General features: G+C 47.0%; 1 protein-coding gene across 2 annotated transcripts in view; it reads left to right on the forward strand.

Annotated features, from left to right (window-relative positions):
* The first annotated feature begins 3135 nt into the window (after window positions 1-3135).
* Window positions 3136-19759, forward strand: part of zmp:0000001167 (protein phosphatase 1 regulatory subunit 12A) — a 35891-nt gene continuing 19267 nt past the window's right edge. The window contains exons 1-5 of one of the 2 annotated variants that reach the window (XM_035396252.1): window positions 3136-3545; window positions 16419-16549; window positions 17272-17390; window positions 18563-18719; window positions 19588-19732. In XM_035396252.1, the coding sequence (XP_035252143.1) occupies window positions 3270-3545; window positions 16419-16549; window positions 17272-17390; window positions 18563-18719; window positions 19588-19732 (828 nt within the window). In that variant the 5' untranslated portion in view covers window positions 3136-3269. The remainder of the gene's footprint in view (window positions 3546-16418; window positions 16550-17271; window positions 17391-18562; window positions 18720-19587; window positions 19733-19759) is intronic. The other variant, XM_035396250.1, reaches the window with a different exon arrangement.

A 19759-nucleotide genomic window follows, 5' to 3' on the forward strand; every position in this document is an offset into this window, starting at 1 on the left:
CGTGTTGGCCAGCAGGCCTCAGCAGTGGCATGGTTTGGTTGTGACCAATCGAACGGGAGCCTGTTCCAGTCTCCTGGCAACCTGCCGTGCATCAACCTGCCTGGGCCTTGAAGCTGGACTGCACCGGGCCCAGTAGTTGGCCATGGCACGTTCACCTGACCCTTGAACCGACCGAGTCTCTCCGTATATATCTGCATCCTGCAGCAGTAAGTCTGTTTTGGCTTGTCCCCCCTACCTGGATCGTGTTTAGTTCACAGGCTTTCTCCGTCCGTTTGCTCGTTTTCACGTATCTGTTTCAAGGTGTGTGTTTTTTTTTTTATGTACGCGGCAAGTAAATCTGTGTTCTATGAGAAATGCAGTCAGACACACACACACACACACACACACACACAAAGACCAGCAGGGGGCGTCTAATTGCAAGAAAGAACATCCAAACGAGTCCTCCGGTCGGTAACCAACATGAAACCTGTGCCTCCAAGCAGCAGCAGAAACAGGCAGACCTTGGATGAAGACCAGCAGACTGAGGGCTTTTTTCCCTCAACTCCTGTAGCAGTTTGGTCATCGGTCCATCAAGCAGGAAGTGGGGAAAGTCCCCAGAAATCCAGTTAAAGCACTAAAAGGTTTTCATTAACTGTAAACCCGTCTAAACCTTATTTTATTTAATCGTATTGTTCTACTGATAGAGCAGCTGATACAATTTTACAGTGTTATGAAATGTATTATTCTTTTATGATCTCAAAGTATAATTAGAGGCTTAAATGTATTAGGAAGAATACTGATGGTACACTCCAAACTACAGTTAACTTTGTTTTTTTTAAAATTTATTTCTTTTTATTTTTTTTTACAAAATTAGTTATGTTCCAGAAATTGAAATCATTGTATCAAAGTCTCTCTCCTCTCTCTCTCTCTCTCTCTCTCTCTCTCTCTGCTTTTCTCTCGGTCCCATTTTCAGTCAACACAGTTTTGGTGTCAATAGTGAATCATCATCATCATATCTCTTTTTCTCTCTCTCTTTCTTTCAGTCACTCTACCCAAGGTTTTTGGCTGGACTGCAACAGCGGGGCCAGCCCTACAAACGCGAATGTCTGTGACTGAGTGACTGAGTGAGTGATGAAGTCACACCATTGGTCGACCGGTCCAGCCATATACTATGTTTTGACCTGGTCTTGTTGTAACCAGGTGGACTTGCCATTGCCAGCGTGTGGGCTGGTTCATACCTGCTTGTTGCCAGGATGAGTTATCCAGCAGCTGGCCCAGAATACATGCTGGGTCCATTCTGCGTTAGCCTAGACCTGCAGGGCTTGATCTGTAGCATAGCCTGTGTCATTACAGGAGCTGCTGATGTAGGTCCAGGCCATTGGCCCTACCCATCGCAAAATGGCTCCCCTTCGGAAGAACAAAAACAGCCGAATTTTAGTTACGATACAAAAACCCGGCTTTGGATCCTGAAGCAGGATGTTTCCACAGCCCCCACGTGCCTCTTTCACACGTTTCTACCGAAACATCGGCAGAACTGTATATTAATACCAATAAAAGTATAGGCACATATGCATCTGGAGACGGCACCAGCACAGCGTGCTTGTCTTTAAGACCACTGGCCTGGCTGCCAGTCAAGCGGCTCATTGATTACAAGGTGGCGGCTACATATAAGGCGCTGAGCGGGGAGAGGTCCTCCTGCATTGCAGAGCGGTTAGCTTGCATGCCAGTCAGATCCTCGCGCTCGCGAGGCGAGGGACGACTGACGGTGTCCAGGCGTCGCCTCAAGCCAACTGGGCAGCGATCCTTCGCCCGCCGCTCTTCCTGTTTGCAGAACGGCCTTCGCGCACGGACCATAAATGCTGATACAACGGCTGCTTTTAAAAACAGTAACCTCTGTGCTTTTATGTAATCTGTGCGCCAGCGACTCAACTATGCCTAGCTTGTCTGTTTTTTTTACATCTGTTCCATACCTCGAGACATCTTGGTGTTGACCGCAATATAAAAATAAAATTCACTGAATGGTACCTTAGAGTCCTAAAGAAAATGCTCAACTTTTACAAATACTTTGTTGGATTTATATCACAGACTTGGATATCTGAAATATTTTTTGTAGAAATGGGGCCTGTGCGTGTGTTTAGGTTTAGTTTAGTGTGTTTAGGTACTGCAACTGCATCATTATGACATGTATGAATCGATCTGTATCACAATGAATCATTAATTTAAATGACAAACTTTTATTTATGCAGATTGAGGCACTGAAGTTAACAAACACGCTTGTTAACTTTGAAAGTTATATTGCTTGTTATTTCAATGAGCTCTTGAGTGTCAGTGGGGTTGGGGGGATCTGTCCAATCTAATGGTCACATTCACATCACAGCTAATAGCATTGCATAGTGATGAATTGTTATTAATTGTATCATATTGTTATAAATGAACAGAAATGGTATTGCATCGTATTACTGTTCAGAGTATCACTATTGTATTGTATTATGATCAAGCTGTATCATTACACCCCTAGTGTGTACATAGATGTCAGTTTCCGCCTATAGCCATGGCTCAGTCAGCTTATTAGATGTATACACCAATGTCTGTTCAGATTATACCACAGAGAAATGTATCATATAGGGACACACGAACAGTCTGCAGCTGTCATTTGCAAACTCAATGAGAATTTTATCTAAAATATCAGATCATGCAAATGATTGCGTTTGATTAAATAATTAAGAGCAGTCGTTCCAGTTCATCAGAAATGATCCCTCTTGCCCAACATTGTTTCAAGCCACAAGTAAGTAACAAGTGGATCACACATTTACATGGAGCGTCAGTGGATAGCATGTCTCTTAATAAAAAAAACTGGAGACAGATAATTCATGTTCGAATATGTCATTCAATACAACATACTGAACTCTCGAACATTTTCTTCCCTTTGGTCAAACAAGGACAATTTAAGGCCGCTAAGAGCATCTGAGGGGGAAAGTATTCTTACCATTCAAATGTTAATGAACAGTGACCAGTGAGTTTTTTTGATGGACGTCGCGCCAATGCACCGTATTGCTCTCCGTCAGACTTGAATAAGAGCGCCTGTTCTGTATATTGAAACGTGGGAGTGTATTTGCGTCAGTGGATGTTTTATCTTTGCGCGCGCATGTGTGTGGGTGTATCTAGTCTCACAGTTCCGTGCGTTTTGTGTATGAGACCGTTTCCGCCAGGGGGCGAAATTCGGCGCATCGGATCACTCTTTCACTCTCCCCCGACTAGAAGTTGCATCTACCCGGGAGAGAGTGAGGAAGATGGCGGCGGATGATCGCTCCCGGTCCGAAGCTGCTCGGCAGCGACGGCATGACCAGCTCCAGCGATGGATGGGGTCCGAAACTGACCGAACAGTCCCAGAAATACGGGAACGGCCTGCGAGCAACGAGGGGCGGCGGGCTAGGGTTCGCTTCACCCAGGGCGCTGTGTTCATGGCTGCCTGCTCGGCCGGAGACCGGGAGGAGGTGGCTGCATTGCTACGCCAAGGAGCCGACATCAACCATGCCAACATAGACGGACTGACAGCATTGCATCAGGTTAGAAGCGATGACTTCGTATCAGGTTCTTTTGTTTCTTCTTCGAGCTGAGCTGCCGACCCCAAGTGCTGACAGATTGACAGTATACCTTGCAAAGAATGGTAATTCCGGCATATCGATTCGTGAACTAGCGCTAGCCTTTTCGAGCTAACAAAATGACAGCGGCGAACTGCAACACGTCACTCTGCTAGCTTAGCTAGCCCGAACTTGTAAAAGTTGTTAGATGAGGCATCTGAAAAGTAGATTAAAAAGTTGCCTAACTAGCTGGATGACTTTTAATGTTGTCTTACGCTACAGAAATACAACCAAAATCAATAGTTGTGATCTAACTTGGGCTATTGGTGTAGCAAGCCAGCTATTTTAAGAAAGTGCAGGACTTGTTATATAAAGTAGTTAGACCGTCACTGATCGCCCAGCAAAAGAAACAGGCTGGGTCAGCTAAGCTTGGGCTCAAGTGAGTGAGATTTTCGCGGGGCGTAGAGGTGAGGATATACGGAAGATAGCTTCGGTGCTAATGTTAGCTAGCTATATACCTGCTTTACTTGACAGCATCGCTGCTGTACGTATTCTGATACAGCGAACGCGCTAATGTTAGCAGTTTAACATTAACTTAAAGAACAAACTTTATCATCGCCAGCTTGATTGCCACCGATTATTTTCAGGCAACGGATTTGCACAAACAGCTCATTGTGCAGTGTTTCTTTATCATTAATAGCTATGCTGGAGGGTGAAATTCCACGAAGGAGACTTAAAATTTTCGATTTTTTTAGAACAAATTAGTTAAACGGAGGAAATCAGCTAACCATCTAGCGCTTGCTTTTGGTGTCAGAGGAAGTAGCTTTAGTGGAAAGTGCAGTTTGGGGTTGGGGCTCTTTTTTTGCAGCATTCCCCCATTTTTATTCCGCCCCCATCATCGTTGTGTTAGACATTCGGGGAATGCTTCGGGTTGTCCTGCTGTGGAGGGCCAACAATCTGGAACAGACAACCGAAGTGCCACGTTGTTGTCACTTCAGACTATCAGCAATGTCATGCATTTGAGTTATACTGGAAAGTTAGCTTGCTTCGCGAGCAGCAGTGCTCTAAAGCCCATATCCCCCACCAGTACCCCCAAAAGCACCACAGGGGTTGCTGTCCGGGTCGATATTGATAGCTGCTGATGCTCATCATTATGTCCACAGTAGAAAAGTAAATGTCCAAGTTGCTAGTCTTAGCAATAGTCAGCAGACAATTATATGTGGTTTTATTTTCGTGAAATAAGGGATATTTAAATTATGCAAATCGTGCTGTGATGTAAAAAATTTGGATTCCTAGACATTACAGCAGTTTGTGACTTCAAACGTTTAGTCTGTGGCTAGGAGCACATTGGATAGCATTCATACCGGGATGTTTTGGCTGTGTTTTACAAGCTGTCTTCATCTCTGTTAGAGCCACTGATCTATGAAGTTACAGCCCCGATGCCAGAGTCTGCGCTGTTGGGTGGTGTGTGTTTGGGTTTTGGGGGAGGGGGGCTAGGTTGAATTTTTGGATAAAACAGCATCAGCATCAGCTGTTTTATCCAAAAATGGTATGTATGATTAAATCTGTTCTTGTTCAGTTGTTCATATTGGATATTTGCATATTTACTGTTGTTCCGCGCTGTCAGAGCTGGAAGCAGTGACAGTTTGACCAAGGTGCAGGGTCGACAGAGTCTTGGGAGTTTGGAACTGGCTGTTTAAGTTTGAGGGGTTGATGTGACTTGTGTAAGTCACATCAGATGCTTTAGTCTTCAGGCTTATGTAACCAGCTTGTGACATTAGGTAGCATCAAATGGCAGCAGGTACACAGCAAGGCTAGCTCTCTAAAACTACTGCTGCTGGCCATCTACAGGTGCCTGCTGTTAGCTAATACATTGCTAGCTATCCAGTTAAAGTATGCTACATCTGTTGGTTAGTGCAATCACAGGAACGGTTTAAGATATTAAATTCAGTGTCACCTGAATTTCCATATTTTCACTCTGAACTAATACCATAAAGCTTGTTCTTGGACCTTGTTTATGTGACATCAACCACAAATACTTGGTAGTTTACGGGATGTTTCCTGTCCTGTGCTGCTTCTAGGGATTTGATTTCGGCCTGAAAGTAACCAGGGCGATGTGGGCCAGGCTCACGCATGATGTGCTCCAGGAAAAGGAACATGTAAATAAACAGATCAGCATGCCTGATTAAAAATTTTAGGTGATTATCCCCACCTGAATGGTTTCTGCTGGGACTAGTGCAGAATACTCCCATGCAGGGAGAAGCACAGCGCGATAACAGTAATTAGCTTCAAACTGATTCTTTTCCCAATGAGTAAGTAATGGCAGTATGGACAATCATAAAAATGCATACAGCAGGAGTGTTACCAGTTTTTTTCACAGCGAACGTAATGACTTCAGTAGTAGTAAGGCCCCTACTACTACTGAAGTCATTACGTTCGCTGTGAAAAAAACTGGTAATATGCTGATTACGGTACGCTAATTTTTTCCAGAAGCTAACTGATGACCAAAAGTTAAGAAATCCAATGCCGTCTTATAGATAAAGCTGGGACGAAACTGGGAAAGCAAGTGGTTGATGTTGCCTTGTTCTCCATCGCAAGTGCAGTTAAAATCTGAGAAATGTGGAGAGTATGGAGATGTGTCTGATGTGATCAGCCAGGAAGAAAACGGTAGGGAAAGATGACTCATGGGTGAACATTTGCCGTATAATAGAACCTCTGAGTTATGGGTTGGCCTGGATAAACGGGTGTGAACCCAGAAGAACAGTAGCGTATGCAGTTCGGTCTTACTGAGGTCCGTATCGCTGATGGAAAAAGGTGGAACTGTGACTGGAATTAATTGCACTTTGCGTTGCCCAATAATGTGAAATACTGGATTTACATTTACATTGATTTGGCAGATGCCTTTATCCAAAGCGACTTACAAAAATAAGTGTTAGAACTAGGCCTATCTCTAAGGAATACAATGCTAGAAAGTAGACAGTGTTTGATATAAGGAAGGGTCTGAGCAAAATCAATTAAAAGCTGTAATTATTGCATTAAAAATGGATGCACTTTGAATGTTTCTGAGATACGACCGACCTCCCTTCCTAATCCCTTCCTATCTCAGTGGTTCAACTGTATGTCAAACAACTCTGTCAAAAATATATTGATGTGTCTGGGGTGAGTGTAGGTGTGTTTGGTTCAGTTTTGGTCGAGTCCTTTGCTGAACTTAGTACATTCAATTTTTTCTAAGAACACGGATGACAGGGAAAAGGTTTAATGAGCTCTTGGAGTTCATTTATTATTTTGCTGTCATGTTTTTGGGGAACCAGTCAGAAGAGTTGCAGTGGACACAGGAAGTCACGGCGAGGCCAGAGCACGGTGGTCAGAGAAAGAGGAGGTAGAGCGGAGATTACAGGAGAGGCCGCTGTGCCAGAGACTAAAATAATCAGATGAGCCGCGTGGAGCCTAGCCTCGCACGCTAGGCCCGTGCCTCGGTACCGTAAGACTGAAGCAGGCAGCACAGTTCAGCCGTAAGCCCCGCCCACTTTTCAGGACCTAGCCATTTTTTCCTGACCAATCGCATCGTCTCGGCGAGCTTTCCTCCCTCAATGTACAATTTTCCCTTGTAGGGCAGAGAGGATCGAATCAAATCCAAGTAATACGTTTTCAATGAGCCCATTTATTACACCTCAATGCGAGTTTTCGGGGTTGTCACATGTTAGCGCTTTATAGATGCCTCTTGGCCCCTGGCGCACCGTCTGGTTCCGATCCGCGTAGCGCGGAAATGCCGGCTCCTGCTCTGTCCTGCACAACGGATGTGACGGAAAGCGCCGGAGTGACGGTGCTCCGATCGCTCCCCAGGGCCACCGTCAGGACGGGACGGCCGGCTACATCGTCCCGGGCCCTGGTGGAGGAGGGCTGGGGGGCGCCCAGCGGTCTCAGAACCTGTGGTAAAACATTACTGACCCGGACCCGAGGGTTTGACCCTGCAGCCCTGTCAGTCTCACCGCGTCTCTGATAACGCGGTTTCCCGCAAAGCGCGGGATCCCAGTTTCCTGTCTAATGACTCTTAATTCATCGTTCTGTGGCGGCTGGAGAGAATCGGACTGTTCTGGAATGGCGGAAGAGCGATAGCCGTTAGCGTCTGTCACGGATACCTTTATTTCCCTCCAAAACCGCACTGTTCTCGTTCCCCGAGCTCCCCGATATCGTGGGCCTGTGCTAGGGGTGCTCAATGACCCGTTCGCCCGTGAGAGCATCCCCTGAGCGCTCACTCAAACTGCGGCTCGAGTCGTGGGTGAGGTGGGACGTTCTCACGGAAGCTCCGTCGCGGTCGTTCTCCTTCACGAAACAGACAAGTGATTTCACTGATGAAATGCACTGCCCCGCGGCAGAGACAGCGTTCGTCTCTGCTGTATTGTTAACAGCAGACCTGGGTCAAATACGTATTTGTTTCGGATTCAGATACTTTTCTACGCTGTACTGACCTTGTCTGGTGTATTGGAACCAATGAAATACTCTCAAAAAGCACAAACCCCGCCTTCTGGTTATATTGACAGGCTCAATCACACCAGGCAAGATCAACAGAGCACAGGAAAGTATTTGAATCCAAAACAAATACGTATTTGACCCAGGTATGATTAACAGGGGGCTTTTATGAGGGCCTCAACACTTATCATGTCTGTAAAATTTGAAAATGCTCCTGAGAACGGTCCCTTGAGAATTTTCAGCCAAACAATCGCGGTCACTGACCAAAACATTACTTTGCACAAAAGAAGAATTTCAGCTTGAATATGGATTTAAATAGGTGTTTCTTTTAAGATGGTTCTTCCTGGATGAGTCTTTCGGGTGTGTACGAGCTGATTGCAGTGGCCCTCTTATGACCAGCTAGGTGCCTGCTCCCTTTGGCTTGTTCCAATAACCAGCTGTTTGATGGAGAGGCACGGGTGTCTGGCTTGCATATGCAGCTAATGCATTGCCTTGCTGCCAAGCTTTCAGCTTTGCAATGTGGCAAAAATGAAAAGCATGCTAGAAACAGTAACCACCAAACTAAGCTACTGGTGGACAGTGTAGCTAATTACAAAACATTTGACTATTGTTTACACAACAGTGAATTCATGTATGCATATTTTATTTATTTATTTTATTTTTGTTGATGTTAAACAGTCTTCGATTGCCCTTGAAATAATAAGCATATTTCTATTTTTATGCATTTGCATCATATTTGTATTATTAGTGACCCTACCACTCCTACTAGTACTTCTAATAATAATGATAATTAGGGAACAGGAGGATGGGAGCACCTTTGGATGAAGCTTAGATGGGCATGGTCCACCCTTGCAGGCAAGCTACCAATAATGAGATATTAGCAATGATTTATGTGCCCCCTTCTATCAAGAGAGGTGCAGATGTTTATTTAACCAGGTAGTGATGCCCCGGGGAATTAAAGTGGGTGGGGCATGCAAGGGATTTGTCAGCCAATCAGATATGGGAGATGACGTGCTGGACAGAGGTAAAGAGTCAGTTTTGTGTGAATTTGACCAGGACACACCCACAAAATTAACACTCTGTTGGAAATAATGTAATTGGATCCTTGCTGACCACAGTGATCCAGAACCTGTATTTAAGGTCTCAATCAATGGACAGCACGCTGCACAGCACAGCATCCCCATCACTGCACCAGGGATTTGGATTTTGCTTGGTTCAAAGGAAGATCGCCCCCTGCTGGTCCACCAGCGCCAAGACCAGCAATGATGAGATTTTCCCAAGCAGTCTCCCATCCAAGGACTAAACCAGCTCACGCCTAGCATAGCCTGAGCTATTGAGAGGTAGTCAGGTGACCGCTGGTGATACTGGTAGTGGTTTGCAGTGGGTGGCGGTTATTGCTGCTGAATCTGATTCTTGAGCGTGGAATCTGGCACAGAGCGAAGTCTAGCCGCCAGCGCTACCGCCCACCGAACCCGCCATCGAAGGCACGCTTGGCGTCGCCGTGTTCGCGTGGCTCTGAGGCACCGTGGGAGTGAAATTTTTCCGAATAAAGATCTGCAAACGGCCGCAGACGCCATTGCAGAAGTGCCTGTGCAAACTCAGTTTGTCAGGGTGTGAAAGTGTGTGTGACTCCTCTTGTTATGCCCAAAGGCGATGTTCTTCTCTGTCTCTTATGCTAATTGCTAAAATCAAAGGGGACTTACCTAAAAGATGTTGTCATGGAAACGGTAGGTGATTGACAGTGGTATTAAGGCATGAAAATTGTGGACGAGTGCCCAAAAGAACAAAGACTCTTACTCGTGGTTGCGTAAAATCGATTTGGAAAATGAAAAATGGAATCTGTAACTTTTAAATGGTATTTTACACACTGATGAGTGTCCTTGCCTTAAAAGAAAGCATAAAGCATGGTGGAGAAACTGTGCTTTTATGGAGAAAGCCCTCCAGAGATTTTATTGCTGACAAATCAGCTCTAAAATCTCCCTTTTGAAACCAGAACCGCTCAGACGTGGAAGTGCGGAGAATGAATGTAGGGAATGCAGAGCTAAATATCTGGTCAGTAATAAACTATCTGTGACAGAACCTTTTTTTTTTTTTTTTTTTTACAAGAGATGGTGGCTGCGAGTTTCATTTCCGGGATGACTCTGACGGTCACTGCCACCCGCTGGCTAAGGCCAGAGTTGCGTTTGTTGAAGCCGCAGCACCGGTCTCCACATCGGGCAGATTTCTCTACGCAGTCGGTCGGTACATCCTTAAATAAGTGTGTCGCGGATAGGCCCCGAAAACCTGCACGGAAAGGCTGGGTTCCCACGGCCTGCAAGGTTCCATACCACGTGCGGCGCTCTCTCTCTGTCTCTTCGCTCTCTGCGGACCCACCAAATATAACCACCTGTTTGACCTTTGACCTTTGACCTTTGACCTGGCTGCGGCCAGGGAAGAGGGAATCTGCAGCCTGGTTCACATCGCATCTCTTTCTTCCGCGTCGTCGTTTCTCTCCCTTGTTCTCTCTCTCTCTCTCTCTTTCTCTCTCTCTCTCTCTGTCTCTCTCTCTCTCTCTCTCTCTCTCCCTCCCTCCTCCTGCCTCGCCTGTTGTTCAGCGGTTGCCTGGCAGCCCAGTTTAAATATACACTCCAAATTTTCCATTCCCTCAGTCCGCAGTTCCTCCGCTCCTCTCTCTAGGTTTTTTTTTTTTTCCCCTCGTCGCCCTCTCTTCGTCCGTCCGCTTCAGCCCCCTCGTTCCGTCCCCGTCCCCCCCCCGCTCCCTTCCTCGTCCCCTTTCGGCCGTCCCTTCCCCGCGGAAGAGGGCTTCGGGGATTTCGCGGCGCGGGAGGCCGTCCGCTCGTGGATCGGCGGTCCGGCCTGGCCCGGCCCGGCCAGCGGCCGACGGGAAGCTCTCATTACTCACGAAAAACGGCTTCGACGTTTAAACACGAGCGCGGACAGCCGGCTCGTTCGTCACGGGGTACGAAATGACCCAGTTTGGCCTCTTTTGGGTCATACGGGTGCCATTTGCTGTCGAGAAGGGTATTTATGTCCACTTTTTCCTCACGAATGACAAAATGGCCGGATCGCGGAAACCGAAACTGGACGCTGAGGTTGACGCGAGGCGGGCCAGAGGTCGTTCGAGACGCTAGCGCTTCCCTCGGCTTCCGATACGGCGGTTGCAACGGGTCGCCGCTCGTGACGCGACCGGCGAGGCGGCGATTCTCATTGGAGCGTTTCAGCGTTTTTCAAATGCAATAAACGTTTTCCAAAACGTTGTCCATTAAACGCGACTTTCAATCCGCGTTCGATGCGCTGTGCATTCAGCCTTAGTGTCATAATAACGCTTCACGCTTCAGATGAGATTTTACATCACGTCACGTGAGACTGCAAGACCATTTAGAGGAGCAACTGCCGTCTCTGTCTGCGTCTTTAAGTGAAATAAAATGTGTATGTTATTACTTGAAAAGTACCTTCGCTGGTAACATCATCTCTGTACTCCCTGCTGCGGATTGCAGAGTTCATTCTGTTCTTGTTTTGAAGATAGTACGCGTTGTGTGTCTAGGAAGTCCGTCTTTACGGGAAATGTTAATTAATCACGAGTAGGATACGATTACACCGGATGAAAGGGGGGGGGGAATTAAATGTTCCCCATTTACTTCTTGGCTGTCATCGTTTACCAGAATATGAGAGTAGCCTTTTAATCCCAGCTGCATTCTCCTGCGGAAGCCTCCGGAACCGTATCCTTCAGAGTCCAACAGCAAAGCCATATGTACAGGGTTGCCAGATTGGGGACAGAGCTCAGATGTAAGGGCTTTCAAAAATATATCAGAATAAATGGGGGATGGGTTTAAAAGGTGGTATGAGGGAAAGGTATTGGATATGTGTGTGTGTATATATATATATATATATATATATATATATGTATGTGTGTGTGTGTGTGTGTGTGTGCTGTATACACAAATACATGAATTCACTGTTGTGTAAACAATGGGAAAATCTTTTGTAATCAGCTGTCCACACTGTCCACCAGTAGCTTAGTTTGGTGGTTACTGTTTCTAGCATGCTTTTCATTTTTGTCACATTGCAAAGCTGAAAGCTTGGCAGCAAGGGAATGCATTAGCTGCATATGCAAGCCAGACACCCGTCTCTCCCCATCAAACAGCTGGTTATTGGAACAAGCCAAACAAAGCCAGCACCTATTGGATTTATATGGGAGTCCATTAAAGACGGGGGATTTTAAGGAATATGTTTGGGGGGGAACAAAATCCTAGGTATCTGGCAACCGTTGCTATCCTCCCAGCAGTCTCCCAGAGGGGGCCTTAATGTCACAGGGGGGGCCTCTGGAACTGCCAGTCGGACAGTCATACGGCCCATCTCATCTGGGCCCCTGCCAACGATCCGGTTCCCAGCTCCCTCTGAGAAGAGCACATCCTCCAATAGCAGTGCTGCTCCTTCAGCTCCAGGGGGGGCTGTAGAGTCAGATTAGTGTCTGTGGCATTAGAGTGAGAGAGTGAGAGAGTGAGAGAGTGAGTGAGTGCATGTGTGTGTGTGTGTGTGTGTGTGAGAGAGAGTGTGAGTTTGTAAGGGAGTGAGTGAGTGTGGATGTGTGTGTGTGAGAGATGTTTCTAAACATTGTAAATGTTTGGGAACTTTCACAAATAAAATAAAACACATATTTTAAAGATCTGTAAAACACCACAGTTGAGCAGAATTTGCAAGTCATTACATGCTTGTAAAATCCTCTATTTCTTTCTGAATCCTGATTTTTATTTTTAGATGTGTTTGCGAGCATTGCTGTACATTTGCAGACGTAAACATTTACAAAGGCCATTTCGCATTTGCGGTTTGCAGGTTAGCGACAAATCACGTGTGTATATTTGTGAATGGTTCATACTTATTGTATAATCAAATAATGTCGGCATTAATCTCGGTCAGGGGAGGTGTTTCTGGGTTTAACGTAGTTGCCTGATACTAATTCATCTTGTGCTCATCTCTCTACCTCTAGTTTAAGCACTGCGCTTTTGCAGTTACACGTTGAATTGCAAATCACTCTCTTCTTTTGCAAACCGTAGTCTTTTGAGCTAAACGTCCTGATAGCTTAAAATTGACTTATTGGTATCACCCGACAATAACTTAAAATGGTGTCGGTATCACCCGACAATAGCTTAAATTGGATTTATCGGTATCGAGATTACCTGGAATCCATATCCGACGGAAATTATAGTGCGGCATTCACGCGGCAGAGAGGAGGCGCATTTCATGTCCCGCCGATGCTGTAAATTAACCGAAAATGTCAGCTGTGTGGGATTTCTTTCAACGCAAGAGAGAGAGTGACAAAGAGCTTTCAACACTTGGTCAGCCAGCGTCAGAACAGCCACATGAGTTTCCCTGAGAGTGCGAAACTCATGACTCTGCTCAATGACAAGGTAACCAAGTTGAGCTATATTTTTACACTTCTAAAAGTGGTTTTATTTTCCCTTTGTGAGCTGGTTCATGTCTGTATACACCCACTTCTTCCATATGGATGTGGAAGCGTGGTTGCAGTTTGCATTTTTACTGTCATGTAAAACAGGCTGGTGTCTGCATGGGCCAATATGTGCTCTTGACGTTGGCCCAGAATTTCCATAATACCCAGTGCATCTCTATACCGTGTATCCATCCACACAACCCAACGGCCCGTTTTGGTTCCTCGGCCTTGTGGCCTTCCCTTCGGTCCAATAACGGAGCAGGAGGTCACCTTGACCTCATCTTCAAAAGAGAGCCGCCCGGCCGGAGACCGTTTCCGCGACAGCCCCTTTGCCTCTCTGACTGGCAGTGTTTCTTCTTCCGGCTGTCCTCTGGTTCGTTTGAGTCCACGTCCATCTCCTCCTTCTGCCGCACGTCACATGACCCTCTCTTTCCCACCCTCCTCCTCCCTTGGGGTGGTGTTTACTGCCAGAGATCCATTTCCCTACACGTTTCTAGTGCGTTACTAATCAAAGTCTGTCCGCATATCCTTAGGCAACGGCAGAGTACCCAAAACACCACTCGCCCCAGGCCTTCTCTGGTCAGGCTCATAGTACTGTAAGGTTAACCTGGTGAGGCTCATAGTGCTGTAAGGTTAACCTGGTCAGGCTCACAGTACTGCAATCCTCGTGGAACATGCAGCATTAATCTATTTGTCCCCCATGCTCTTGAAAACAGAGACACAAAGTTCTTTCCCTGTGAAAGATCTACCTTCTCATTATGAAATAGGACAACGTCATGAAGGATGGCTTTGAAAAGCACAGCGCGGAACAAGCTGAGTCACTGTGCAGTTTCCTCCAGCTCCTTCAGTGCTGTACAAGCTTTAGCCTCCACTCAGTGCCGTAGCATTGAAACATTACATTACATTACAGGCATTAGCTGGCGACGTACACAACCCTTACACAGCATTTACATTGCATCCATTTACACAGATGGATATGTACTGAAGCAATGCAGGTGCAGTGCCTTGCTCAAGGGTACAACGGCAGTGTCCCATCCAGGAATCGAACCTGCAACCTTCATATTACAAGCCCAGTTCCTAATCCATTAAACTACATTGCCGCCCATGAAGCGTTCACTCGTGTCCTGACCTGTACTTATTATGGCATATAATACATTGCTGTCATTGCGGTCGTTATATTGGGCCACCGCAGTGATTGCGTTCCATTTTTGAATCTTTAATGCCGGTCGTCTCGGCTTGTCATGTTCAGCAAGCAGTAAATTCAGTTTGTCTTTTAAATTCTCTGTCCGTTTAAATTACGTGAATCTGCAGGATTTATGTCATCTCGATCCTGACTGGTATTTGCGATTGTAGCCAAAAGTGTGATCGTTGCTTCGCAGAGATTGTGATCTCCAATCGTTTCTGTTTGGCAGGGCTTGTGTTAGATTTCTCATTCCCGCTGTCATTTCAAATGAAGCCACAGAAAATCGGGTATCGGAGTTAAAAGAGAAACTGTTGTGGTCACTACAGCACAAAGCTCTCTGATCGCTCCACGTCACTGGTTTATTTGGCACAGAAGGCTGAGCATTTCAGTTCAAAAAAAGGCGTTGCTGTGCACATTTAACCTTTTCCTTACATTACGTTATGTTACATTTTATTTGGCAGATGCTTTTACATCAGGTCCAAGTTCACACAGTAAGCACTGGCCAAGTCAAGTTGTGGAAAGCCATTGACTAGAAGTGAGACATGATTACAGGAGATAAAGAGCTATAACAAGTGCAACACGAAAGTGCTAGATGAAGATACAAGCGTTACATGAAAGTGATACTAGATTGGGGGTTGCCCTGTCGTGGCCGATTGGTTTGTAGAGCAGGAGGGAAGTTCCACCACCGGGGAGCTAGGGTGGAGTAGCGCCGTGGTCAGGACTAGCAAGATCCGTTCACCCGGATGGCAGGAAGTTGTAAGTCGTCGTGCTGCCGCCAAGCGGAGTGGTCCTGCTGGCGTGATGGGTTGAATCATATCCTGTAGCTCGAAAGGGGCTGTCTGGTTGGGTGCAGTGTAGGCCAGGGTCAGGACTTTGAACCTGATCCTGGCAGCGACCAGCAGTCAGTGGAGTGACGTCAGCAGGGCAGCAACGTGCGAGAACTTTGGAAGACTGAAGACAAGTCAGGCAGCCACGTTCCGGATGAGTTGTAGTGGCTGTGTGACACAGGCTGGTAGGCTTGTGAGAAGGGAGTTGCTGTAATGTGAACGGGAGATTATCCATGGCCTGGACGAGGAGCTGGGTGGAGCACGTGGTCAGGTGTGGTCGAATCCTTCTGATGTTGTACTGGAGGAATCTGCAGGACCGTGATATTGCCTTGATGTGCTCCATGAGGTCCAGTTATTCGTCCAGGACCACCCCCAGGTTCTTCAGAGAGCCAGAGGCAGCCACTATAGTCCCATCAACAGTGATTGAGAGCTCCTGTAGTAGGGAGTTCTTGTAGGGGATGAACAGCAGCTCGGTCTTGTTGAGGTTATGCTTCCGGTGATGCCTGGCCATCCACAATGAGATATCAGCCAGTCAAGCAGATATTCTCTCATTAGCCTATGTGGCAGAGGGAGGGAAAGAAGGGAAGAATTGTGTGCCATCAGCAGAACAGTGATAAAAGAAGCCATGCAAAATAATGACTGAGCCTGGAGATTTGGTGTCAGTGGAGAACAGCAGAGGCCCCAGTACAGATCCCTGTGGGCAAGGGAACGAGATGCAGAGACAGCCCCCATCCAGGTGACCTGGTAGGACCTATCTGCTTGATTGGAAGCAAACCAAGAGGGAGCAGTCCCAGAAAAGCCCATGGAGATCAGTAGTTGGTGGTCGACCGTGTTCAATGCTGCAGACAGGTCTGGGAAGAGTGACTGTACTGTGCTTAACCCTTTCTTTCCTGAGAGTGACTGTATTTAACCCTTTCTTTACTCCGCAGGCCTGCATCGATGAGAATGCGGAGATGGTGCAGTTCCTGGTGGAGAGCGGCAGCGACGTGAACCGAGGAGACAACGAGGGCTGGACCCCGCTGCACGCGGCGGCCTCTTGCGGCTTCCTGCAGATCACTAAGTGCGTCGTGCTCGTAGTGGAGCCTCAATGGTCGGCATGCGCGTGTAACGTCAATGGTTGACGCGCGTGCGTGTAAAATAAATGCTTAGCGTCTATGTGTACTGTCGGTGTTTTCTTACAAGTGCGCGCTCTCCCATCAACGGCAACCATCAACCACCGCTTCCTACCGTGTCGTGGCTCGAAAGTCGGGTTCGCGCAGAGAGGAGTCGGAGGCATTTCACGCGCAGCCTGACAGGCGGACTCGCCGTCATCCAATTGAGCAGTGGCGGCTGCTAGTGGGCGACACAATGCGGATTGCTGCCGACCGAACCCTCCTTAACCCCTGGGTGATGTTACCGCTAATTCAGCACTAGCGTGGTCGAGATTTGATCCCAGGCTATGGGCCCTTTCGTGCGCAGGAACTGGATCTGTGCCTTAACGGGTTAATCCGCCCAGCAGCCCATAACATCAGTGGTTAATGGTTGGCCATTGCATGTAGCATCGATGCGTTGTGTGTGGTAGCTGTTCGTGTTTAGTGACCTTGATCATTGGACGTTACGCTGGTTAGTGTATACCAGTACGCAGATGTTTGTATGCAGTGTAGTAGTGCATATTATGTATACCTGTGTTTGTAAATGAGTTTACAGTCAGTGCTGCCATGTGAGAGCCCTGACCGTCTGAGCATGCTCAGTGAGCGTCCGACCGCAGAAGTAGGAACCTTTGTGCCTGTGTCCTCGTTGCAGGTACCTGATCGAGCATGGCGCGCGGGTGGGGGTGGTGAACAGCGAAGGAGAGCTCCCTCTGGACGTGGCCACGGAGGACGCGATGTCAAGACTCCTGAAGGAGGAGATCAAGAAGCAGGGTGAGGAAAAGCTCCGCCCCCTTTGGCCCTGAAATGCACCGTGTCCTCTTCAAAGGGGGACAAGATCAAACACTGTCAGCATCACAAAATTGAGTTGTCTATGTGCTTTAGATCAGTGGTAGCCAACCCTGTTCCTGGAGATCTATCAGGACGTAGGTTTCCACTCCAACCCTAACAAAGCACAACTCATTCAACAGCTAGAGATCTTTGTCGAGCTGTAAATTAGTAGAATTAGGGGTGCCAAAATAGGGTTGCCATGAAAACCTACAGGATGGTAGATCTCCAGGAACAGGGTTGGTGACCACTGCTTTAGATGGCCTATTCTGTTCTCATGTCCGTTGAATAGGGTGTTTAATTGCCAAACTCCTTATAAACTTGGAGCCTTATTAGCTAACACTCTCGTGGCTTAAACAGGTGAGATGAAAGAGTGCTGGATTGTTTTGAGGGCGTAGTGATGAACGGCATGATTCTGTGCCTGTTCTGTGAGCGCTTATCAGGTTTACCATAATGTTATAATTTAGCATCCATGTCTGACTGGAACTACACACATTTAATGTTATAATTTAGTGTCCATGTCTAACTGGAACTACACACATCTCTAAAGAAACCATCTCAACAACTCTCAACCTGAAATTTGGCGATGACATTTTTGGGTGGCTGAATGTTTTATTTTTGGTCAGTGTATGGAAGGGGACAGTGAAGTTACCCAAGTAGCACGGTTACACTGTCCATCTTTTTTTCTCACTGAGATAGTGCTGAGATGTCTTTTGAAGGGTGATTAACGTTTGTACTGCAAGGTAGAGGCTACTGTAACGGTCCTGGGAGCAAACGCACTACAGAGCAGTTAAGCTGCAAGTTTAGCTCAAATAATTGGTCATGAAGGCGTTCATGAAGCCGAGGGGATGTGGCCAAATGGCTTAAATAGCTAATTAGGCCCATGCAGTGTTCATAGACCTTACGCCCTTACATACCAACCGACCTCCACCCTGCCCCTTTCTCTCTGTCTGTCTGTCTGTCTGTATGTATGCCTCTTGCCCTCTCCTTCTGTCCCTGTCTGTCTTACCCACTTTTCCTGTCCTTCTCTCCTTCCTTCTTTCTTCTTGTCCAGCTTTCCTCTGTACTTTTTTCCTTTCTTTCTCCTGACCATATTTCTCTGTCTCTCTTTCGCTCAGCTGTGGATGTGGACAGTGCCAGGCGAGAGGAGGAGAGGGTGATGCTGCAGGACGCCATGGCGGTTTTGGGTGGGCGTGCCACCCTGACCCCCCACCCTAACACCGGAGCAACTGCGCTCCATGTGGCAGTTGCCAAGGGCTACATCCAGGTCATGAAGTGAGTACATCCGGGTCGTGGAGTGAGTACATCCAGGTCATGGAGTGAGACCATCCAGGTCGTGGAGTGATTACATCCAGGTCATTGAGTGAAAACATCCAGGTCATGAAGTGAGTACATCCAGGTCATGGATTGAATACATCCGGGTCATAGAGTGAGTACGTACAGCTCAGGCAGTGAGTACATCCAGGTCATGAAGTGAATGTTATCACATCACAGTTTTTCAGTTAATTCAAATTTTGCATGAGGATAAGGCATAGCCTGCTCTACATATGAAACCACATTGTGGATGAAATTAACTCCTTTGCATATGAAGAAACGAATGCAATTTAATTAGCTTGTGGCGTCTCGATTGTTAAATATCTGAATTTAACAAATCTGATATCTGAGAGCCGAAGCTTTCTGTCTGTGCATGTAGCTCACTGGCATCTACAAACCTGCCATGTTTTGGTATTTTTTATGATGCTTAAAGCCTTTCCTCACAACTGGAAAAAAAAAGGAATTGGAAAAAAATTTGAACGATAGCAACAGGGTAACTCTTCGCTATAGATCCAGGGGGCGCACTATAGATCTGCATCCCTGGTCCTGGTGAGCTGCGTGGTCTGCTGGTTATTCCTTCCACCCTAAAGCAAACCCATTTAGACCTTAGAAACCTGGCAAGGCAAGTTAACTGTGTTATCGGCTGCTTTAATTGGTCAGTGGAGATCTGAGCAACAATGGGAAGCTGCAAACCCTTCTTCAGTTCTTCTGGAGCTTGGATTTAGACCCCTGTGATAAATGCTTGGACCACAAACAGTTTTATATGTAATATTGTCCCTCTCTTTCTCTCCCCTCTTTCTCCCTCGCCCCTCCCCCCCCTCTCTCTCAGGGTGCTGCTGCAGTGTGGGTTAGATGTGGACAGCAGGGACTGTGATGGTTGGACCCCCCTCCACGCCGCGGCGCACTGGGGTCAGGAGGAGGCCTGCAGCCTGCTGGCCGATAACATGTGCGACATGGGGGCTGTCAACAAAGTGGTGAGCGCCCACTCCGCCCAATATACA

Source organism: Anguilla anguilla, chromosome 16 (genome assembly GCF_013347855.1).
Source record: "Anguilla anguilla isolate fAngAng1 chromosome 16, fAngAng1.pri, whole genome shotgun sequence".
Lineage (NCBI taxonomy): Eukaryota > Metazoa > Chordata > Actinopteri > Anguilliformes > Anguillidae > Anguilla > Anguilla anguilla.